Source organism: Episyrphus balteatus, chromosome 2 (assembly GCF_945859705.1).
Source record: "Episyrphus balteatus chromosome 2, idEpiBalt1.1, whole genome shotgun sequence".
NCBI lineage: Eukaryota > Metazoa > Arthropoda > Insecta > Diptera > Syrphidae > Episyrphus > Episyrphus balteatus.
In genome coordinates this window covers 56,895,029-56,921,012 of record NC_079135.1, presented here as the reverse complement: position 1 = coordinate 56,921,012, position 25,984 = coordinate 56,895,029, and the positions used below count along the sequence as shown (strand labels likewise).

At 30.8% G+C, this 25,984-nt stretch overlaps 1 protein-coding gene across 1 annotated transcript in view; it reads left to right on the top strand.

Moving 5' to 3' along the window:
• LOC129908818 (motor neuron and pancreas homeobox protein 1) overlaps nt 1-25,440 on the top strand; it is a 42,381-nt gene extending 16,941 nt beyond the window's left edge. The window contains exons 2-3 of the mRNA XM_055985622.1: nt 8,894-9,360; nt 24,062-25,440. Coding sequence (XP_055841597.1) covers nt 8,894-9,360; nt 24,062-24,685 — 1,091 coding nt within the window. The 3' untranslated portion in view covers nt 24,686-25,440. The remainder of the gene's footprint in view (nt 1-8,893; nt 9,361-24,061) is intronic.
• The last annotated feature ends 544 nt before the right edge of the window (nt 25,441-25,984 follow it).

Below are 25,984 nucleotides of genomic sequence, written 5' to 3'. Positions count from 1 at the left end.
AGCCGAGAGGGGCAAATTTCTAAAACATTGACTCAATTTGGAAAAAATATTTAACATGAACGGTTACACCTACATTTGCAACTAGTATTAGATGAATATGCACGAGTTTTTTTGCGAGTTTTTTTTATCTTAAAAGTGATTTTGGTGAAAAAAAGTAATATGGATATCGACTGCCAAGATATGTATAGTATTTTATGCGAAAATGTATGTGTATATTTAAAACACATTTTTTATAAATTATGTACACAAATTATGTCCAAAATTTCAAAAGAATCGGTGCAGTAGTTTTGAAGTTATGAGGGGCACCGACTTTGGGGGGAGAACAATTTAAAGTTTTGAACATTGGTATAAAACGTTCATAAGTGAAGTATTAAATTAATTACTTGGTCATTCAATATTCTTGAGATATTATGCATTCAGTTAAAAAAATTAAAAGAAATGCAAATTAAAATATTTAAATGCAAATAAAAAAAGGGGGGTTTTCGGGAAAAAGTATCTTTAATTTTTTTTAATTTTTTATAAACTATGATATTTTTTATAAGAACCACGTTTTCAGTATTTGGCATTAAATTTTTTTAATTAGTATTTAAAAATAAATGTGACTTAATCACCTCAATTGAGTATAACACATTATCGCAAAAAGAGATTGACATGATCAAACTTTAATTTTACAAAGAATTCCAAATATAAAAAATCCCTTAAATATTTCATCGTCTCTTGTCAAATTACCCAATTATTTCGAAAATAGCTTTTTCTTCACGTCGTCGTTGTCGTCGTCTTCAACTGAAATCCAATAGTATTCATCAAGTACCCATCTTCATTATTTCTCTCATCCTTTGCCCCGTATATCCTCATATTCTATATTTCCATACACAGGGAAATCCAAGAAACCAGCAAGCATACGTATCTACGTATTTCTGTCTGAGTGGTTTGTTAGCAGCCATCATTATTTCCGAGTACCTTCCTGGGTATACTCTCTGCGTGCTCTTCTCCCCTGTTCCAAAATAATGTTTGTAACACTACCATGCCATAGTTACGAAGATTGGGTATCACATCAACTACATCCACCGCACCACCCTACAAAAGAAAAAAAGCTATAACTTCTACAAGGATAAGAATACTAACAAAAGTGCGCAGCGCAAAATCATAGTCAATAAGGACCCACCATCATCACATCATTTCCGAACTCTCGTAGATGTAAGCATCCCCAATATGCCCCCATTTGGAATAAATACGTATATCACCATTTTTGTTTTTTTTTTTTCTTCAAACGTTTAAGAGATCTTTTTTTCAACCCTACTCAGTTTCCAAGGTATCTAAATGTACATAGACTAGAGCCAAGGCAAGAATAAAATTTGAATTTAGAACTCTCGCGACGGTTTTCAGCAGCCATCATGCAATGAGTTTGAAGTCGCGTAACTAATAAACATATCGAGTTTTAAATCGCAAATTGGCAATTTTGTGTATATCCTGTCAACACCGGGAATTTCCTTGAGATAAGTATTTTACGTGTTACCGATATATTTGTATGTGTTTATTAAGGTCTCTTCTTGGAATCAGATATTGGTTACCATCGATGTCATAAGATAAGATTGACAAGCATGTTTACGAGTAAATTTGGACTTTTGTACTAAGTGAAGAAAAAATTCAAAACAGATTTTAATTTCCTTTTTGGAAAATTACGAAAGGAAACAAATTTCTTAACAGTCGAACCGATTTTTGTATACCTACTTTCAGTCAAAAATCTAGAAATGAAAAATCTAGAAAATGTTTTGACGTCAGATAAGTATATTTTGAGTACAATTAGCGAAATTAATTTTGATTTAGGTAATGTTTGGAATTGTGGGACATCTGTCATTTTGCCACATTACTTTCAATCGGCCCTAGCGAGGTATCTGTCGCAACGGACATTTCTCCGATTTCAAACGAATTTTGATTCGAGGTGTACTACCGACAGGTAAAAACTCTCCGATTCGTATGAAAACGGACAAATATCTGGGGAAGGAAGTGTCGCACAGAAAATTTGCAGACGTTTCTGATCGGAAATATAGATAATAACACTGTGTGACAAAAACAAGGTTTAAAAATATACGCGACCGGAGACTTACCACGTTTTGTAGAGCTAGTTGCACTGATTACGAAACGTTTTTTAAAAGCAAACGAAACGAGGAGCCGTAGTCATGACTATCGTCGATAATGGAGAAGAAGAAGATGGGAGGGGGTCCTGCTCCCCTCTTTAGGAGGGAGGGGCAATTTTATAAAAAAAAAATTAAAATACAAAAAAATTATTCAAAATCAACGGCAACACTTACAGTTATAAGTGATATTATTTCTGAAAGGCAGAATTGTAGGTACATTTAATTCTAATTTTTAAATCAATACATACATTTCAACCAATTGTTTTTGAAATAATCGATTTCAAAGTTAAAAATAGGCAAATATTTTTTTTAAACTCATTGTAATCAATGGACGAAACTGTCCAGACTGTGAATTTAAATAAAAATTTGACTCATACGGAAAACTGCCTCAATTGATTCCTTATTGATCAATGTTAACTACATATTATGTTTCTATGCCTTCTAGGTTTTCAGAAAATTGAAAAATAAAAAAATAATAAAAAAAATTTTAAGAAAAGTATCTGTTTTCAAAACAACGTGGTGTTTTAAAATTATATTCTTAAATAATATTTATTTCCAAATGAAACGAGGTATTTTTTTATGGAAATCAGTTCAAAATTGGCTCAGAAAAAAAATTTACGATTTCAACCAAGATACAGAAATTCGAGCGCGTAGTACGATAACTTGGGCGCCAGGATTTGACAACGGATTTTTGTAGAGGAGTTCAATACAATCATTTTTTTACTATAGGAGGGGGTCTATCTGCCCCCCTTTAGGCGGGAGGGGCAATTTTCTAAAAAAAAAAATCCGATTGTACTTGTTTTTGTTCCAAAATCATTGTTTACATTTACGACTATGCATACAGCCTTGGCCAAAAGTATTAGGCCAAGGAGGAAAAATTAAGACTTGTCGACATTATTAAAAAATTAATGATCAAAAGTAGTGACATCGGCCCAAAACCGCATACAAACAATATGAGAACCAATGGATAAATTGTTAAAGTTGTATATATTTAAGACACTTACATGCATTACGACTAATTTCAGCCAAAAAAAAAAGGAACCTGAAACAAATCCGGGCAGATTTATCCAAAAGGGCTTTTTTTAGGGTGCCTAATACTTTTGGTCAAGGCTGTACATAGGTACCTAAATATGTATGTATCTTTTTTGCCGTTTGGGTAAGACTGTACAATTAAATGGCACAAAATTCAAATTTTGCGTTAATTCTGGGTCACCCCTTTACATATCCTATTATATAATACACCAACTTGTTTTTGTTTATTTTTCTTAATTTACAAACAGAAAAAAACACATTTTTTATACTTAGGTACTAGTCGAGTTCTTTTTTTTACGAAACCAAAACTTGTCATATTGTATTTTCATACAAAAGGTAAAAAATAGAAAAAAATGTAACGTAAAGGATGAAATTGCTTTCAATTAAACTGGGTAATAATGTTATTTCTCATTCCAATTTAACATTTATTACCCTGTCCAAACGCCTATGGCATATACGAAAATAAAGTAAAACCCATCCTAAGCATGAGGATTATCACCCTTTTTTAAAACCTTTCTAGGTATTACTTACTGTTCTGAGGCATGTTCATACATGGATATACATAGGTATATAAGCGTAGGAACACGTAAAATGTAGTTTCACCAACACCATGTATTTATGTACTTTTTACACAAAAAAACATCAAAATTAGAAACATACCAGGGTTCTCAAAAAGTAAAATAATACAAGCCGAACACACATTTTGACACCCTTTGCCTTAACTATATAGTAACAAGTCGAAGAAAAATGTAAAAGTTTACACCCTTTTTCTCTTAATAATAAAGGGGATAAAGCAAAGGTTTTCATGTTGTACCTACTTAAACTCTGAAAAAAATTGAGTGTTCTGGTGGTAGGCCGTTTTCAAATATTTATCAACCCATCAGAACGTGCAAATTGCGTTCTGGGTGTGATGGCAACGATGATGGTGACATTTCCACCAGTGGGGCTAGCAAAAAAAAAAAAAAACAACAAACAGCTCATGACCAACCCTCTAAAAGACATTAAGTGTGAGTTAACAAATTGTACACGGGTAATATTCAATTTAAGCGTAATGTTTCTTATGGCAAAGATATACATTTTCAGTGCCAGAGACGTTTACGAAATTGAATAACCGAAACAGTGGAACGAATTGTTGTCGTGTCAGCCTTAAGTACGTACGTCGTTGCTCAATATGACATCTTATTTTTAAAAGAGCACTTGAGATGAATAATTTATTTATCGAATCAGTGGGCGGCATTGGTGAAATTCTTTGTGAGTCAAAATTAGAATGTTATCTATGTAGATATGCATTGGATTTTTGCTGTATTTTTACACGAATGTTGCTACTAGATGTATATTTTTTCCCATTTTTCACAAAACGCACTGTTTTTTACATTTTTCTTCTTTTTTTTATTAAATAAAGACTTTATTATGTTTGTATATTCAATTAATTTTACGAAAACCCACCACGATTTTATGAGAAAAATATTATTTATTTCTTCATCCCGACGCACAGTGGTGCCTTTGGTGCTTTTTGGCGTCAAAATTCATCTGCACGCTCGTTTCTTGACGAAATGTCATGGTACACTGAAGGATTTTAGTACCTATGGAAAATACAAAAAAGCTACTAACTTTTTTTGTATTCAAAATGTCAGCTCCAAAATGGCAATCGATTCAGTTTGCTTCGGTGACTTTAAGAAGCCATATTGTAGATTTAATTCCATCATTAAATTTCTCACATTTTCACTTTCATTTTTTGCCCACTGGTGGTCAACTTCCCTTCAAAATAAAAATTTTAAAACTGTCCTTGGTTTTGCAAATTTTGTTAAAAACAAAAACCATGATCGTCTAAGTATTCATAGGGTCTTCTTAAATAAAAGTGTCACAACAGTGGATGCTTAAAATTAACAAACCTATTTCTTTTTTTTTTGAACGCACACTAAGCCCTTTTTTGCATTCAATAAGAATATTACTGGTGCTTCTTTTTAGATTATTGTTATAGAATACGCTCTTATTGGTCTACAAAAATTGTTATTTTAGTGAAACAAACAATGGGCGCATTCACAAATGTAGTGACTACGTAGTAATCTCGTTCTAATTGGCTGAAAACAAGTACAAAATTAGTTAAAATTTCCCCTCCGACCGACGTACAGTGTGTCGTCCCCTTATGATAAATCACTTTTTTTTTTGTTAAAAATTAATATTTTTGCTATTAAAATATAATTTAGAAGTGTCAACTCATATGAAAACATATTTATCTTACAAAATAACCCAGGTTATGTATTCAAAATAAGCTCCGAAACATGAGTACCTCGGAAATAGAAAATATTTTGAGGAATTTATGGGAATCTTTGAGAGTATATATTTCACGTTTGGTAATTGTTTGAAAAATTTTGTTAATGTTATTTTGTTTATTTGAGTGTTGTTGTAAAACGTATAACAAAAAAAAATTAAATTTATAAAATTATATATGAGTTATTAAAATTTCTTTGATAAATGGCCAAAAAAAAAAAAATTTAATTTTTAAACTTAATTTAAAAAAATACTTATTAAATCATATCGATAATTTTTTTATATTATTTTGCCATAGGCCTATACTTAATATTGGCAAAGTTTGGTCTGCTTCTGTTTGCGATTACCAGAGATATTCACATTTATGTGCTACGAGTCAAGTACTCAAAATAATTCATTTTTTGAGAAACATCTTCAAGGGGATCACAAAAATGAAAAAATCGATGTTTTTAATAGTTTTTAGCCATACACAAGTAACAAAAAGCTGTTTATGTTATTAAAAATATTTTAAATATTGTTTTCAACAAGAAAAAAATTATATTTTTCTGTATACTAGATTTTTAATATAATTACTTGACCCGGCCAGGCTCTACTGTGTATTATAGCGTATTTACCAACCTCGCCGATATAAGAATTTACGAAAATGCAAATAAAACGTTATTTCAAAATTTGAAAGCGATTGACAAAAAACTATTCGAGATTTGCTATGAAACGCAAATAAACATACGATTTTTTTGTATAGAGAAGATAAACAAAACAAGTTGACTTCAACTTAAGATTTCTCAAGGTAGAAAAAAGATATTGAAAAGATTTAAACGGGCTTTAAAAGAAAACATTTAGTTCTTTTAGAAACTGTCACAAATTTATTTAAAATAAATCACCACGTTCAAGAACATAACCTCAAAAACTGTTAAAAAACGACATTTCAGATTTTCTAACGGGAATATTTCAAAAACGTGATATGATAGAATTTTTCTGAGTTCGGATTCGATTTCAGCACACCAAAAACCTTACGAAAAGTATATTTTTGTTTATATATAAAAAAAAATTAATTTTGCTCACAAGTGGCTTCTTCAATAAATGTTAATTTCATAAATTATACTAAAAAAAAAAGTAATAGGTTGTTTAATTTGTTAATTTGTAATTCTTTTTTCTATTCCTGCCATAAAAACACAAAAAAGATATTAAAACTCCAAAAACTTAGCTGCAAGTATTTATGATAAACTTTTGTATGGGCTCGACACACTGTGCGACGTAGTGTAAAAATTTCAGCTTCAAAGTTAGTTGACAATTCTCAGTCAGCTGTTTGATGGAAACAATTGTATTTTTATTATAATTTTTTTGGTGGAATTGATGAAAAAAGCATTCAAAATGAAATTAAATGTGCAGTATTTTAATATAAATAATTGTGGAATTAAAAAATTATGAAAGCAAAAGCTATTAAAACCACTAAAAAACACAATTTTTTGTTTATTTTATATGTTTTTATTTGTCAAATACGACAGTTTTCGTTTGACTATAATAGCTTTGTAGTGCAAATTCGCATTCCAAAAGTTAGTTGAAATTCGACTACGTAGTAACTTCATTCGTGAATGCGCCTAATGTCTTTTATTTCTCCATTGAAAAAAAGGATATACGATAAAGGTTGGGAGATCTTGAAGACCAATGTACCTACTGGTCCATTTCTTCCTACTCAAAGATAACCGTACTCTTCATCAGCCAATTCCTCAATTTATGTCCGTACATGGTAGGAGCTTTATCTTGATGATAATATGGTATATCTAGTTTAATCAGTGGAATATCCAAAGGATCTGATAGATGAAACGTACCTTAGAAATAAGTTAATTTTAAGTCAATTGTAAATAACAAGTTCAATAAACTAAATTGAATTGATAGATTCATTTTGCAAAACCTCCATCCTTCTTTGAATACAAAATATTTTAAAGAACAAAAATAGTTTTCGCATTTTTAGCTTTTAAAGTCTAAAGCACAAAAACACATTCTTTTAAGATTTTACCTCTTGAAGGTTTTTCCAAGTAGGTATCATAAAATAGGTGGGTTTTTCGGCAACCTTATGGATCACTTTTTTATTCATTATTACTATCTGCATAAGAATAAAGTAAGAAAACTCTATATTTTAGACGACGCATTTTTCGAAGAAAACTGACCTCAAAGTCAAAAATCATCACGGGCGAAAAAAATGAAAATGCCTTGAAAAAATAATATCTGACCCATAATTTCAATTCTATTAGAAATAAAAAACAAAACAATAAAAATAAAAATAAAAAATCAGATTTTGTATTATTGCCACGACTTTTCCCTTTTTGGACAACCGTGCGACGGACGTTTCGAAGAAGTTTCAATCTTCGTACTTCGTGCTCACGGGATTACACTGGTTTGCTAGAAGTAATTAGACGTTGTTGATGTTTGATCTCGTTCGAGCTCGTAAGTTGTACCTGTGCGTAGTTGTTAATGCACTTCCAATTGCAGTGAGTTATGAAGGTTTTGGTTTTTCTTGGTTTGAGCTTGCATTATCTTGTGTTCGCACAAACATCAGATGCTTGTATTTTTGTTTTTGTTGTTTTTAGTTTACTTATTGTCGTAAGCGGGTCCCATGTTGTGGAAAGTTTGAAGCTAGAATCTCTGTTGAAGTTTTTGTGTATTTTGAATTGATTTCTATTGCTTCTCTTATTATATGTATTTGTTACTATAATATAATAAAACTGAAACTGAGAATATTCCGCTTGGAATCTAAGTAAATTAAACAAATTACTTAATCGAAGTCAATTACCTACTTTTGGCTTTTAACTAATGCAACTGAAATAAGATACACTCTTCTGTTGTTCTCTTTCAAGGATAGTCAAATATAAATTTATTTATATAGGGACATAGAATGCCACTTCAACAAAAAAAAAAAAAAAACATACAATGTAAGCAATAAAACACCTACTGATGCATGATTTTGTCCTTCTTTAAATTCATATTGTGCCCACAAATTTCTCGAAAATCAATTTACCATAAACGAATTTGCTTAAATTATAAGGTTTACCTATTGTGAATTCGTTTTGTTGTCACAATATACCAAACCCACTTTTTTATTTGATCCTATTTTCCATTCACTAAATTAGGGTTAAATACACTTTCAATAAAAAATGTTCATACATTATGTATGTATATGTACTTGTATGTTAAATGCAGCACATGTCCTTTCTTTTGGTAAAAGGATAAAGATTTAGCACAGATTACAAGGAAAGGATTCTTCCTTCTTTAAATGGGATTTATAAAGAAATGCTTCCCTAACATTCTTAAGGCACTCAAATCGAAAGGTGTTAGGGATAGAATTGATATTTGATATGATGAGCATAAAGGATTATAAAATGTTCTTTGATAACTTTTTTTGTTTCTTTTATCACCAAGTACTCATTCTTCAACTTGTGTTTTTTTATTTACAGACCAATCCCGCAACGAATATCACAATAGTTTAAATGTGAACGACGAACACTGTAGTAGTGGCACTGGCTCTAACACAACGAATACTACTTTGAGACTTCACACTGGTGGAGGCATCTCACCAGTGGAACATTCCCCGGCAGCCGCAGCAGCTGCCCTAGTTGGAGCACATCATGCTGCCGCTGTGGCAGCGGCTGGACATCACCACCATCACCATCTTCACCACCCGCATCATCATCATGACAGTGGTTATGTCAATGGCAGTAGTAATGGAGTCTCTGGAACTGGAGGCCTGCTTGGTAGCAGTAACAGTGGCAAGAAAAAGAATAAAAGGCGACATGGAAGAACAATTTTTACCAGCAATCAATTAGAAGAATTGGAAAAAGCATTTAAGGAAGCACACTATCCAGATGTTAGCGCTAGAGAGTTACTGTCGATGAAAACCGGCCTGGCTGAAGATAGAATTCAGGTATTTACTTGTACATTATTGTTACCGAATGAAGTTAAACTTTTCACGAGTTTTTGCATGTTTGTGAGGTCTTTTAAACTAAATTATCTACTCCTTAACCTCAAGCAGAAAAAATCGGGTTCGTTTTCTTAAAGCCTACTGCGTGGTGTTTAAAGCATCAAAGCTTCAAGAATTATTGGAGTGTTTCACTTCTTTTTTGTTCTGATTTATAACTTTTATATGTCAGAATTGCGAGCAGTCAGAATTCAATTTAAAATTTATGTCTTTTCTATGTTGAAAACTGTTTTGAATTAATGATATTGCCAGAAGTCTCACCTTTTGAATTTTTGGAAATCGACACTAGTGTGAGATTTTATTTTTTTTTTTTTTTTGTTTTTAACGATTTTCTTACCTACATTCTACTACCACTATATTATGTAGTTAACCTCTCTAAACTACATATGTAGATTTTTTGTTTAGAAGAGGTTTGTGTATACTTGCAGGGAAGTTACCTGTGTAATCAGTTTATACTGATTTTTTTTTTAGTTTCTTTACCTAATTTTTACTATAATATGGAGAGACGAAGGCCAACAAATATTTGAAATACAAACAAGTACTTGGGCAAGGCAAGGATATCTGTCTTCATTCCTCTTTTCAATGCATATCCCGCATAAGTTGTGATGGCTGGCTTATTACGCACACGATTGACTTGAAAACCACCATACCAGCCATATTGCATCACATTCTAGGATGAATGGTTGCACGAGTATGCTATAGCATATACCTTTACTCATGCATAATAAACATATTATGTACATGGGGATCTGGTTTAATGGAAAAGTTACCTTGTGCCTCACAATACTTGTCGTCCCACTTAAAAAAGGAATGGAAGCCAACCAATTCGCAATTAAAAAAAAAAAAAAAACATACATGGCTTCTTTTGGTCCCTTTATGTCTACGTCTGCATACGTGCGTGAGTACACTACAACGAATGGCAATAAGTGAAGAGGTCCTTTTATTAATACAGAAGGAAAGAACACGCTTACATTCGGGTTACACAGAGCTGGTTGCAAAACTTTTATGTCCGCTCTCTTTTTTACTGAACTTTTTGCATTTGTTTGATGTCTTCTTATTTGAGCCGCCATTGTCAGGTGTAAAACAGAAATGGCTGCCACAATTTTTAGCAAAGCAAAAACTGCAGAACTTGTTTTAATGTCTTTAACTATTGCGCAATGCTCAGTACCGTAAAAAGACTAAATTATTCGCACGCACTTTTCCAATAATAACTTTATAATTATTTGAACAATAATTTATCGTTTTCTATTTAATTTGTGTTAAAATTAATTACAAAGTGTAGGTGCTCCGAAATTAATAACCAATTAATGATAATGAAAGAGTTTCTTTATAATATTAGATACTTCAAACATGAAAAAATCTTAAAACTCTCCGTTGGATAATTCAGATAACTTATAGTACAATACCTATGTACATTAATCGAAATAAACTGCTCCAAACTATCCCGAAGATCTGAAGTATTGGGATTGTCAGCAAACACTGTTTGTCACTTGAATAGCACTTTTCAATTACAGTTGTGTTCAAAATAATAGTAGTGCCTACAACAAAATAATATTTTTTATATTAACAGTGCTTGTACGGTTAAAAATTTAAATTCTTTGATGTCAAAGTTTGTAACGGTCAATAACTAATAAATGTATCGTAGTTTTAAAATGAAAAAGAAGGTGCCAAATAATTTGTCATTGACCTTTGGTTTTTCTTTCTAATTTGACCTGTTCAAAATAATAGTAGTTAAAGTTATTTTTGAAGAATTTAAAAGCGGTTTATAACTTAGAATATTTATTTTTGGTTTAAAAGTAAGTACTCATATAATTTGAACAATTAATTTTAAAAATTCGAAAAAAATATTTCATTAAATATTTGTTTAAGGTTTCGATGGCTTAATTGAAAGATAGTGACGCCTAGTTACTGGATTTGTTTTTGATACGATAATACTGAAAAAACATTTTTTAATATTGATTTAATATTGAGCTTGGGTTCGAAAGGGTTAACAATTGTTCGATCATAATTTTAACTTATTTATTTATTCAATATTTTTAATTAATTTCATTGTCAATTCACATAAACCATGTTGACCTTCAAGTGTGCAATGTTTTTGTCTAATTTTTACTAATTTAATTTAATTATAATTCATTGTGCGTATCTTGTTCTTCATTGTTCGTTTATTAAAATTTTTTGTTCGTTACTTGTTACTTGTATACTGAAGTTAGCCCCTTAAATAGAAACTTGTACTTTTTATTATAAAGCCTAGTACTTAGTACAAGCGATGCGAAACTTTCCATACAAAAATAGCACAACGAAATCTTGAACGAAATTTATTTTTTTTTGTTTGTTTTAGATTTAAAAGTTGTTTTCTTTGTCGAGATTTCGCTATTTTGGCGAGTGAAGTTAGTCGACTCGCCACCTCGCCCTACTCATCTCACTTCGATTGCAAAATAGATTTAGCTATTTAGCGAAATGAGTAAGTTCGAATTTAGTTTCGAACTCATCATAAACTCATCATATTGTCATTTTAAACGTCATTCGGCTTGTAAAATATGGAAAATAATTTATACAGAAATATCGGACGAGTAATCTGACAATTCATTCCGTCGTCGAATCGCTCACCCACTTCTACTAGCTAAATCGAAAATCGTCGAAAAGTGACTCATTGCACTTAATTCAACAATATTTTAGATTTTATCTAGAAAACAGTTGCAGGTAGAAGGTATAAATACAGTCTGCAAAGTCCTCTTCCTCAGAATTATCACTTTTTTAAGCTACCAAAGCATCCAATTTCGAACATTGGCGGTCTTGCCCCAGTCATATCATATATGATGTTCTGGATTTTTTTTTTTTTATTTATCTTTATGACTCCTTCTTTCAAAGAAAATACTTTTGAATATTCACTTTCTATTATAAAAAAAGAAAAAGTTAAAAATTTTTATTTTTTCAATGTTAAAAATATAACTGAGTTTTTACATGAACGATAACAAATTGATGAAAAATCACAAAAATTAACCGTAACTCGTCCGTGTCTAGACTGAACTTGCTTAAACTTGCAGACGTGATCGATCATACTATAGGGCACCTATTTTATATTAAAAGTGTTGCCAATTTTTTTTCATACAACATAGCACAAAAACGGTCTCATAGGCGGTCTTGTCCCCACCTCCCCTACTCCATTTATATTTCACTTACTTCTAATTTATTACTATGATACGCTTTCATCCCACACACAAAATAGATATTTTAATTTATTTTTCTTTTATTTGGTTGATTTTACAGAAAAATGCTTAAGGCAATATTTATAGATAATTTTATGACGAACAATTTCTATAGACCCTTACTGACCTCCGAGCAACTGGTCGCGAGATATATGCGAAAAACCTTTTGGTGACCTTTTGATCTCTATAACTTCTAACACCGGCACGATATTAGTGTCGATTTTACACATTTTCATTACAACGCCGTAACAAAGGTGTATACCAAAATTCAGCCCAATGGGAATTTTTCCGCAGATTGGGGGTTGTTCATGATTATTCACTGATGTTAATAATTATTTTATATAATGTTATATAATTGAATGGGAAATTTGTTATACAATACCAAATAGTAGTTGTGTGCTGTTCTGAGGTTGGAATCCAAGTGACAGAGGAAAAACAAATTTAAAATACAAAAAAAATGAGCTTCAAAAATGTATTCCATACAAAAATAATTACAATGATATATGAAATTTGCCTACTTATGAAAGTAAGGTTGTTAAGTGAGCCCAACCGGGGGGGGGGGGGGGGGGTAGCGAGCGTGGTCTTATATAATGCAATTGAAATCATACCCGTCGGCATCGCGCAAGCTAAGAAGAAGTCTTCTTTTGGTTTTGGTTTAATTCTTTTTGATACCTAACTATGCTTTTTGCGATGCTCTGTACACGAAGCTGAAGTTGCGCAGTAAAATTTCTGAGAGCAAATATGAGAAATTCTTGATTCAACCGCAAAATGATCTTTTCTTCCAAAAGCTTTGGATTATTATAAAGGAAGACAAAACTACCAACAGTATAAAATATTTATGTCTTACCATTTTCTTGAACGACTTATGGTCCTCTTGAACTTAGGTCACTTTAGTGCAATCCATAGTATATTATTTTATATTCTTTTATACCTTTAATTCCTTTATCACCTTCAAATTAGTATGGTAATAACAAGAAAAGGACATATTTTTTCCGACTTTTTCTTACTCGACTACTTCTGATACGTGCTTAGCACCCTAGAAAGACATAGAAGGTAATCACCAAAAACAATGACATCAGAACTTTCTATTTTAAATACAATTTGACTAAGGGCCAATTTTTCAATAGTCAGTTAAACAGTCAGTTAGTACTTGTTCCTAAGGATAGAGAAAAAATCAATTTTTCAACAGGCAGTTATAGCTTATTCCTAAGAATAAAACTATCTTCTTCTTTCAGAGACGAATAAAAATTATTCTGAGGAATAATTTCAACAAAAATATTGTGTCAATTGTCAAAGCTGTTTTGAAAGAATTTTGAAAAAAATACAGTGGAATACAAAAAAACAAAAACAATCATGAATAAAAATGACGTTTAATTTTAAATATTTTTGAATTTGACAATTTTTTTTGTTATTCTGTAGAATAAATTATTCATGATTGAAAAATTCAATGTTTTTATCTGATTGTTTATGAGCCTAATAAGTTTATTCGTTGAACAGTTAACTGACTGTTTATTAGAGGATTGAAAAATTGGCTCTAAATCAGGACAGATATCGGGAGGTTTTTCACAAAAATCGGAACGTCTGGTAGGATTTGTGTATTGGTAGACCTCAGCTTGCTGAGGCAATTCAATTCAGATAATTTTTTCTGTCCTGCCTCTTAAAAAATATCATAACACATAATGAAATTGTATTAAAATAAATCATTATACTTTGTTCTCTTAACTGGAGTAACCATATTCCCTTTTTACCTGCGATATTTGGGATCAATTGTATACAAAAAAATGTGTACTTTTGTAAATATTGTCTATTGTTTTATTGTTCGCGGTATCTTTTGCAGGACTGACACGTATCACAAAAACCGTACAAACTAAATTTTTTTAAGGCTTATTAGGTACATTATTTCTTAACCGCATTTTAATGAAATAGTATAGAATAGGTTATAAAGTTATACAAAATTCAGAAAAAAAATAGTTTTTTTTCCCTTTGTATTTTATCTTTTTGAATTTTCATTTGAATTTGTGCATTTATGTGTTGTATACCAATTTAATTTATTCCATAAATAATAAAAAATGAAAAAATAACAAAAATTTATGTATTCAATTTAAAAAAAAAAAAATGTTTTATTATAAGGCGAGTCCAGAGGAGTTATTAATTTTAAAATCTACGATCTTGGGTTACTTAAAAAACCCAACCCATTTAAGTAAATTTGTTAACTCAAGTGATTCTTAAAATGTGTTTTTCAGTTTTTCATTCATAACTCGTATATACCTATCATCAATATTACAATTCTGTTGCAACTCTAATTTTTTTTAAAGCTTGAGGTAACATCATATTCTACACAATCATAATGACATCATAAATACATTAAATATTTGAAATAATTGCTAGCCACCTAATTGCAATCTACACCGACTTTAGCAAAGCTTTCGACAGAGTGGACCATTGCTTACTTCTTCTAAAGTTAAAAAAACATGGTATTCATTCAACTTTGTTAAATTGGATTGCGTCCTATTTATCTAACAGAACACAGTGTGTTAGGTTTTGTGATGTTATATCTCGTGAAATATATGTAACCTCGGGAGTACCTCAGGGCAGCCATCTTGGACCTCTACTTTTTTTGGTTTTCATTAATGACTTGCCCTCATTGTTGAAAGGCTGTAGATACCTTTTATATGCCGACGATCTTAAGTTGTTTCAAAATGTTAATGCTGATGTTGATGGTTTTTTGTTACAGGAATGTCTAAACACACTTATAAGTTGGTGTAAAATGAATGGAATGTTGATAAGTGTAACGTTATTTCGTTCTTAAGGAAAAAGAATCCAATAATTTTCAACTACACCATTGTTGGACAGATATTGGTTCGAAAGGAAGAAATAAAAGACCTTGGCATTATTGTAGACAAAAAACTCACTTTTAAACAACAAATTAACAAAATACACTCTAAAAGTATGTGTATGCTAGCGTACTAAAGCAATTTACTGTTCTTTGGTCCGCCCTTTGTTAGAGTATTGTAGTGTTATTTGGTCTCCTTTTTATGATATCGATGTTAAAAAACTTGAATCTGTCCAAAAGCAATTTTTGCTGTTTGCATTAAGAGGTCTTGGATGGAGCACTGAGTCGTATGTGCTACCTCTATACTCTCATCGTCTAAGGCTCATTGATATGTGTAGTCTTGCTAATCGAAGGAAGTTATCAGAGGCTCTATTCGCGTTTGATCTTCTATAAGAAAATATTGAATCCTCGTACTTATGTTCTAAAATTACTATCAATTCTAATGTGCGCACTCTAAGACATACCAGGTTTTTAAAGGAAACATTTACAAAGACTAATTATGCCTCCCATGAATCATTTAATAGATGTTCAAAAACTTTTAATAAATACTCTGACCTGTTCTCATTTGACATAAGCAGAGAATGCTTTAAGAAAAAATCTTGCAAAAAATGATAGATGAAGAATCTTCGTGATACGTTGCCTATGTCGTTTTTCTATTTTCATTGTTTAAAGTTAATAATTTCATATACCTATTTATTCGTTTTCGTAGTAATTTAAAAATGTATAAACAATTTATTTCATCTCATTTATATTTTAATTTATTTTCAAATCTTGTTATTTATATTCTTGTAATCTATATACATAATGTATGTTGTTATTTATCTTTTTTAATTTTGTAATTCAAAGAAAAATTTTTTTACCTTTTGTTGTCTCATTTTGACAAAATATATATAAACTAAACTAAATCTTATATATAAAAAAGAGTTCGTTAACTGTGTGTGGCCGATAAACTCGCGTTTGGCTGGTCCGATTTTGGTAATTTTTTTTTTGTTTGAAAGGTATTAATGTGTAGATGGTTTGTATAAAAAAAAATTAATACCTTTTCTCCCATCTTTACATAGCTGTCAATTTGTACGAGTGATGAAACACTCTCGCTTTTTAAAAAATTTAACTTAGCTTAATTTGTAAACAAATTAATTCAGACAGGATTTCAAAATTATTATAATTATTATCGTTTAAAGCTAGCCCCACCCGCTTCGCTAAGTGCATTTATAATAAAAATTTAACCTGTGTGAAAATATTTTAAAACCGAAAAGTGAATTTATATTTAATGCAGTGAACATTTCTCAATTTATTCTAATGTTTTTTGGTTAGATCAATACCTCATATTTTCAACAATGGGCTTTGCGCTTTATTTATGGTTAAAGCGAACGTAAGATGAACACAAAATCAAAAAAGCAAGTCTGACGGAATCATTTAAATTCGATGAAGCAAAACATCTTTGTCTTTGAATTTTCCACAAAAAATGGTAGCTTAAATCAGAGCTGCCATTAAATTCCTTACGGGAAAACTGGTATTATTACAAAGTTTTAGGTAGGTTGATATTTCGGAGCAATATAATTGGTGCTCCTATTGCGGAGTTCCTGGTTAATCGAAGGAATTCAATAACTCCGTCGGGTAATTAACTACATCGTTTTCACTTCTAATTGTGTCAACTGATTTGTGAAGGCTGATATATAGGTAGATACATTATACCAGAAGAAGCACGATCCAGTGCTTTTTATTTTTAAGATGTTTTCCCAGTACCAAAAGTTAAGAATTTAAGGAGGTATGGTCATTCAGTGTTTAGGTTTGTGTTTTTCATATGCACCTGGTTTCTGATGGTACGGGGAAAACATCTTAAAAATAAAAAGCACTGGATCTGGCTTCTTCTGGTATAAAGTATCTATATGTATATCAGCGGCAGAATTTTCTAAGTAGGGTTATTGGATAACACAATAATGCCACTTGATTCTGAAGGCCAAACTACAATACGAACGAATTTTTTTTTTTTTGAAATGCAAGTTCGAGGAATGATTTGATTCAAACTGAGTGTCCAAACATAAAAATTACAAAAATCACGGTTCGTTAAATGAATAAACAATAAAAGCAAAAAGTTTCTAAAAATCATAGTAAACTTTAGCACGATGCGATAGCCCAGTAATTTTAGGCATTTTTAACCCCAATCTGCGGAAAAATTCCTACTGGGCTGAATTTGGGTATACACCTTCGTTACGACGTTGTAATGAAGATGTGAAAAATCGACATTGATATCGTGCCGGCGTTAGAAGTTATAGAGGTCAAAAGGTCACGAAAATCAGTTTTTCGCATATATCTCGCGACGTGTTGCTCAAAGGTCAATAGGGGTCTGTAGTAAAATTATCTACAAATATTGCCTTATGCATTTTTCTGTAAAATCAACCGTTTTCGAAATAGACGCTACCATATTTTGTGGAAAATTTAAAGACAAAGATGTTAAATGATTCCGTCAGACTTGCTTTTTTGATTTTGTGTTCATCTTACGTTCGATTAAACCATAAATAAAGCGCAAAGTCCATTGTTGAAAATATGAGGTATTGATCTAACCAAAAAACATTAGAATAAATGTAGAAATGTTCACTGCAATGAATATAAATTCACTTTTCGGTTTGAATATATTTTCACACAGGTTAAATTTTTTTTATAAATGAATCATTATTTTCAAAACATGATAAGTCCATGATTTTAAATTTTGCAGGAGAAGAAAAAAACGTTCCAGTAGCTTGATATAGCATTTACACATAAAAAAGCTGTTGTTTATTTTCAAAAGATGATAAGTCCGGGACTTATCCTGTTTTTTGATACTAAAAAAATATTTCGCTTAGCTGTAAAATCGGATATAGATGGAGTAGATACTACATTATTTTGAAGATAGACGTGGTTATCCTTAGAGTAACAATTTAGCCAAAAAAACGAATTTTGAAAAAAAGTGGACTTATCATGTTTTGAAAATAAATGATTCAAATGCACTCAGCGAAGCGGGTGGGGTTAGCTAGTTCTTTATATAAACCCAAATAAAAAATATTTTTCCTATGCCCTACAGTTTTTCACTGATTCAGACAGTTATTATCTTTGGAGTTGCAAGAGTATTGTAATGTATTGTATTGTAAAGTACCCGCATATTAACATTGTGACGCTGTAAACCAGATCAGGTTTGTATATAAAATAATGAAGTTGATTTACACTTCTTCATGACAAGGATACTAACGAGAATTTGCTCATCAATCCTAGAGAATAATGTCGTTCTCTATTGACTTTTGAGATTTTTGTGTAAAAATTTCAGATTTTCCACTGCAAATAGAATATGAAATCTAGTTTTGTAATTTTGTACGAAATCTGTGCGTACAAAAAAAATAAAACAACAACAAATGTTCAGATAAATGTCAAACAGAGGAGTGTGTGTGAAAGTGCGTGTGTTTGTATGCGTGAATCTTGCTAAAAATCCCGATTCAGATTCTTGAATCTCAGATTCATTTTTTTGAATCTCAAGACGCAAATAGATCATGAAATCTGAGAGTTTTCCACTATTTCCCCTCTTCACCCCCCCCCCCCCCCTTTCAGCTGTCAGATTCACAAATCTCATTCTGAGATTCGTCAATAGAAAACGACATAAGACTATTTCTGTTCTTCAAAACAACCTATTGACCCTCCATATACATTGCATCCATCTTTTTAACTCAACACTAGGCATATTGCAATCCACTTGAAACAAAACACATAAATAAGAGAGATGAAAAAGAATTAAACGATTATCCTATTTCATGTATAATGAGCACGAAAATTATATTCCCCCATCTCTTTCTCTCCCTCTTGAAGAAGCAACATTTGCCCGGCATCAGCCAAAAAAAGTCAAAGTGTCAGTCATAAAATCCTGGTTTTGTTTCCTGTTCTCATTTAATGTGATTTTTCTCTTCTTTCCTTTTTCTTTTCATTCTTGATTTAATTAAATTTAATTTCACAAAAATAATCATATAATTATAATTCGTAAATGACTTCCCTTTGTTGTAGCTAAATAAAGCGCATTAAATAAAATAGTTAAGATATTAAAATTTACCACAAAAGAAAGCTAAAACTAAAATGAGAATACAATTGTCACTCTCGGAGGCCCTGCAGTGATTTATTTTTAAATTTTTAATCGTTACCTATACTTATGTTTTGCTTTTTGTGTGGAGTTTAAAGCGGTAGCGGTTTGGGGTAGGAGGTTTAATAACTGATTTTATGTTCATGGATTTAATCGTCTTGTATATAAGGATTTGTCTTCTAATATCTTAAAAAATTATAATGGATCCTCACCATGGTTTAGGACATGTCCTTCAAAATTACATTAATAAAAAAAAACGATACGTTCTATTATGTCAAATTTGCTGTGAGAAGCGTTGCTGAAGCAATATTTGAGGGTTATCTAAAGTAAGTTCTAAAGGAGCAAAAGTAATTTCGGAGTAACGTTTCGATCAATTTTTTATTTACAGCTCCATTATAAGTGCAATAAAAATACGAAAACCACTATGTATTATTACTTAAACCTGTACCGGTATCTTTCTTCATAAGTGGTGGGGCCAAGCCAGTTGATTACACTCAAAATATTCTACGTCGACATCAAACATAATGAGTGATGAATTAATTTCATATATATTTTTGTACTAATAAATCCGACAAATTATAATTTGATAAACTTTCTACACATGTTTTATTTTATTTTATTTTATTTTATTTTATATTATTTTATTTTATTTTATTTTATTTTATTTTATTTTATTTTATTTTATTTTATTTTATTTTATTTTATTTTAATTTATTTTATTTTATTTTATTTTATTTTATTTTATTTTATTTTATTTTATTTTATTTTATTATATTTTATTTTATTTTATTTTATTTTATTTTATTTTATTTTATTTTATTTTATTATATTTTATTATATTATATTATATTTTATTTTATTTTATTTTATTTTATTTTATTTTATTTTATTTTATTCTATTTTATTTTATTTTATTTTATTTTATTTTATTTTATTTTATTTTATTTTATTTTATTTTATTTTATTTTATTTTACTTTATTTTATTTTATTTTATTTTATTTTATTTTATATTATTTTATTTTATTTTATTTTATTTTATTTTATTTTATTTTATTTTATTTTATTTTATTTTATTTTATTTTATTTTATTTTATTTTATTTCATTTCATTTCATTTTATTTCATTTCATTTCATTTCAATTCATTTCATTTTATTTTATTTTATTTTATTTTATTTTATTTTATTTTATTTTATTTTATTCTGTTTTACTGTAGCAAGCAAATGGATACTCTACGTAAAATTATTTACAGTGAAAGTAACAATCTTAAATTTAAATTATGTGAGTGTTTGCGTACCTCTGTTATTCATTCTGTCTATAAATGCGCAGTTGATTTTCTCTTCTTTTCGAAATCAGAACTGTCATTTAGTGCAAAACGAACAATTTCAGAGTAACTCGAAAGTAACTACTCTTGACGGAGAAGTTTGCTGCCACGCTTTGAGCAAATTCCAACTCATTTCGAGAAAAAAGCATTTTAAAATTTTGTTCCCCATACAACTTAGTACTTAAAGCACACAATTTATTTATTTTTTAAGCAAGGCTTAAATTTGTTTTATAAAAGTAAAGATGCCATCAGATAGTGCTCAGTAAATACTACAAGACCTCAACATTAGTTTATTTTTGACAAAAAGTGGACATGTGCCGTTTTTCCCCTGGACCCTTTATTTATTATGTTTAGTTTATCCCACTAATATTATTGTAAAAGTTTTAAGCAGTTATCTTAATCGTGTTTATAACAATAAACAGCGGCGTGAGCTCCTTTTTTTGTATATCACCAAACAATTGTTTGGTGTCCGAAATTTGTAAGATGGTTATAATTTGCCAAATAAAAATTGTAAAATAAATCTAGCTATAAAGCCTTTAACTACTGGCATGTGAGAACCTATTTAGATTTCATATTTTTGTAGTGCGTTGACAAAAGTATCACTGTAGTCTACAGAACGCCTGAAATTAGGATCAAAAACAAGATAACCAAATAATAAAAAGAAATTATAATAAACTTTGTTGCAAAATACGGTGGCAAGACAACACATAAGATTTGGTTTGCTCTTATTCATTCATATATAAAAATAAATCATTAAAATCATCCTCATTCCTCATAAACAAAACGATTTATATTTCAAAAAAACTGCCTCCACTACTATCCAAAGAAATCAGTGATGTGTAAATTAATTATGATATTTCGCCGCAAAGGCATGAATAACAACAATTTAATGTACTTTTAGGGATTTGTTACAGCTAAAAACACCAACGATATCAACGACGAACGGCCGCGCCTCATGTCGGACACCCTGCGCTGTGCGCCGCCAGCCGTCCACAGAAAATTACAAATTTTTGTCCACAACTTAAACGCATATTTATAATATCGAGTTATGAGTGCTTAAAGTTTTTGGTCCCAATGGCACATCGCATAGCACTAAGAATTCTGTAAGAAGATGGGGGTGAAGTTTAACTAGGTGGAAGGATTAGTAAACATACATATTAATGTAGGTGATGGATCTGCTACAAAAGATACAAACACAAGGGTGCGGTTATTCTGAGTGAAAGAAACAAGGGGCGCAAATTTGTCTATCTATAAAAATCCCTTAAGAATAATACACTAGCACCAGCGCAATTGAAAGACTCATACTGTTTACTCATCCTGATTTAATTTGACATACGAACAAGTAGTTACAACAATTATTTTGGCAAACACTTATTTTATTCTATGTTTATGGTCCTCGGAGAATCCATGCACACGTCAGAGTCTCGTATTCGTGGTGGGAAAAATTGTTTTTTTGGGATTATATAAACTTTTTGTCAAGTGGTTGCGTTGTCCTTTGGGAAATTCTTGAAATTGACCGGTTAATGGTGCGCAAATTATGTGATGTGTTGGTCTGTTTGAGGCAATTATTGAACGTAAACTGAAAATTAAAATTTAAAACACATAACATGGGGGTAATTTTTAATGACTGTGAGACGATTTCTTTGTCAATGGCCACTGACATGGGTACAAAGCGTTTTTTTGTATAGAATTTACTTTTATTCATTTTAATCTACCTATATGCAAAGATGTTTTGTCTTCCTTATTTCTTATTTCAGTGTGCAAATATTTATATGCAAAAATGGACTTTTCACACCTCCAATGCTTAGTAAAGATTCAATCTTTTGTATGAATAACAAAATTGGTCATCCACATATTTGCATGGTATTTGGATCAAATTACACAGGAGTATGCGTTCATTACTCAGTGTTAAAACTAATTATACGTTCCAATAAAGAATTAAAAAAAAAAGGTAACTCGTTTTTGAATTACGAGAACATTTGTTTGTTTGTCCTTGCTCTAAGGTAAATGCTTCAAAATTTTGTCGCTATCCTTTGATAAAGAAAAAAAAAAACCAAGATCCCCCTTACTCAAAAGAATTTAAGAAGGACGCATTTTCATTTGAACCAATCATATTTCTCGCTCGGCAAACCACAAAAATATAATTAGACCTTAAGTATAAGGCCGTATATAAGTAACCAAGGTGTATTTCCACTATGCAATTTGTTTCTTACTCTAGAGGATAATGCTACCGCACGTCACGTGTGTGTTGTAACATAATGTATCATTTGAAGGTGCCGCATATCAGACTTGTTATTCAATTATGCTGCATTGCTCTTAAGCCTGATTTTTTTATTATTGAAATCTCATTAGGAATATTAGTGAAAAATAAAGGAGTAATGGCAAATAATGAAATAATTACATTGCAGAACTTGAGACTTTATATGAACCCTCGAAATATTATACAGAAAATGCATTAAAACCGCACACACTTAACAGTATGGCTTGATTTTTTATAATTAAAATCCACTTTGAAAGCAGTGCGGTATATTAGAGGACTTCGTGCAGTAACAAGTGCATAGCGCTATTGCGAATTGTCGATTTTTGAAAAGAGTTTTAAGCTACTAATGGGACATTTTTTGGTGAGTTTCCTGTAAAAAAAAAATACACAAAATGCGGTTTTGCAGATATATTTGATTGATGTTGTGAATAAAAGAGGGGTTTTCCATTACATAAAGTGCATTTTCTTGAGATTATAAAAGAACTGATCGCTCTATGGGTTTGATGCTTTGATCAGATTTTGACATTTTGTTTCAAGTGTGTACATGTACCTATGCGGCAAAGAGTATGTTGCATCTATTGTGAAAGCTTAAAATAAAAAAAGCGAAGAGTGAATAACTTGAATTATGAGTACCTACTTAGGAACATGAAAATATAATTTATATGTAGACATTTCATTCTCCAAATAAAGAATTATAATAATTGCAGGCGTTTTAACTGAGCAAATCTCTTAATTGAATTTTTTATACAATGTACAAATAGGTACTTATTTACATAAGATCCGTTCTTGTGTTTCGTTTTTATTTGCACGCATAACTACTGCCAACCCAATTTTCATGTAACAATATTTTACCCATTTATTATGTTATTAATTTTTTTTTATTTCAAGGATTTTTTAAATAAACATTTTTTGTTTTATTTTTGCAGGTTTGGTTCCAAAATCGACGTGCAAAGTGGCGAAAAACTGAGAAATGCTGGGGACATAGTACAAAAATGGCCGAATATGGTCTTTACGGTGCCATGGTCCGCCACTCTCTCCCATTACCTGACACAATTTTAAAATCGGCCAAAGACGATGAATCTGTAGCTCCATGGCTTTTAGGGATGCATAAAAAATCTCTTGAAGCTGCTGACATTCTTAAGAGTGATGAAAGCGATCGCGAAACACCTACTTCAGATGACACCAATACCTCATATTCGGCCGGAAGTACGCATAACTCGCCGATATCATCATTTTCAATATCACGATTACTATTCGATGGCCCCAGAAAACCTGCCGAACCACAGCAACTACATCATCAACAAATGCAGTTGCAATTACAACTGCAGCATCAACATCAACTTCAGCACCAACCACAAAGTGATGAACACCACCAAAACAACATACAGCGACATGAGTCTCAGTCGCATGAGGGACATTTGCATGAATCACAGCAACATGAATCCCAACAATCACATCAACAACAAGAACGTCAGTTATCTCATCAACAGCAGCAAATACTTGTTAAACAAGAGCATAATGTAACTATCAAGGAGCAGGACTCCAGATGAAGGCCGACTTATATGTAAAGAAACTTAAACGCCGGGTGTTGCATTGACCAGGATCAACGCAAATCAGATATTAGATCAACTTAGCATCAAGCTGTCTATAACAAAACATGTTTAATTGCTTTTGACAGCTGGTCAAACAAAAACCAAAACTTCAAGTTGAAGAGTTATCTTATTCGCGATAAGCCTGGTCACTTAAAAAAGTAATAAACTTATTTTAAGCAAATTTGTTAGGAAATACAGACTCGCATTACAAAAACAAAATTTAATAAATTATTTACTGTATAAAGATTTGTTTGATGTTCTTTTAAAATGAAAATAACACATCGAATACCATTGAAAAAGACTACTTAAAAGTCCGTGAAAATTGCAAGCATTTACAACCAGAAAAAGAGCAACGATTTTTGTCTAATTATTATTTAAAGGAAGAAAATTTGCACATATGTATGTAGGTTTAAAATAGTTCATATAGTTTTGTTTGAAGGACTTGAAAATATTTGTTCTACAATGCGAATCTTTTGTTTTAAAAATTAAAGTTATAACTGAAATAAAAAAAAACTCTGTTAAATCTACCATATTGATATTGTTTTCCCGTTAGCTGGTTCGAAAGAAATATTTAAAGTTGGACATGTTTTTACACATCATGACAAAGTGTGATGGCTTGAGTAAACCAATTCATCGCTAGCTCGATACGTTCCATTCCGTAAGATTTAAACTGAATTGAATATAAGAAGTTTGCACGCCGAGTTGAAGCGAGCTTGAACTGTTCTCGGAATACCTGTATTTTTATTATCCAATTGCCGATAAATATTTCTGAGCTGTCAAAAATTCATATTGATACCATAATACTCAACTAATTTCAAAATTCATAAATAAGCAATTTTTTTCGGTTTAGATATAATGGATTTTATTTTATAACAATTCAAAAATGTTTATCGACAATGCAACTGGAGTTTGAGCTACTTCAAATGAGCAGAGTTTCATCTATCTCTCTTATGATTCTGGAATGCATTATGTACACACAGAAAAAAAAATCAATGTAAAATCAATAAACATAAACAAACTCATCAAATTTTATCATTTATTTTGCTTCATTGGCGTTTGGGATATTTCATTCCTGTTAAAACAACTTTCTTTATCAAAAAAAATTACCCGCATTTACACAAATTCGGAACTTCAAAAAAATAACTAGAGTGAATTTTGCTTTCGGCAACTTTAACACATATTTCGATTCAACTAGAAAGGCTAATTTATTTTACAGAATTTTTTAACTGACATTATTTATGCTATTTATGCTTCGGA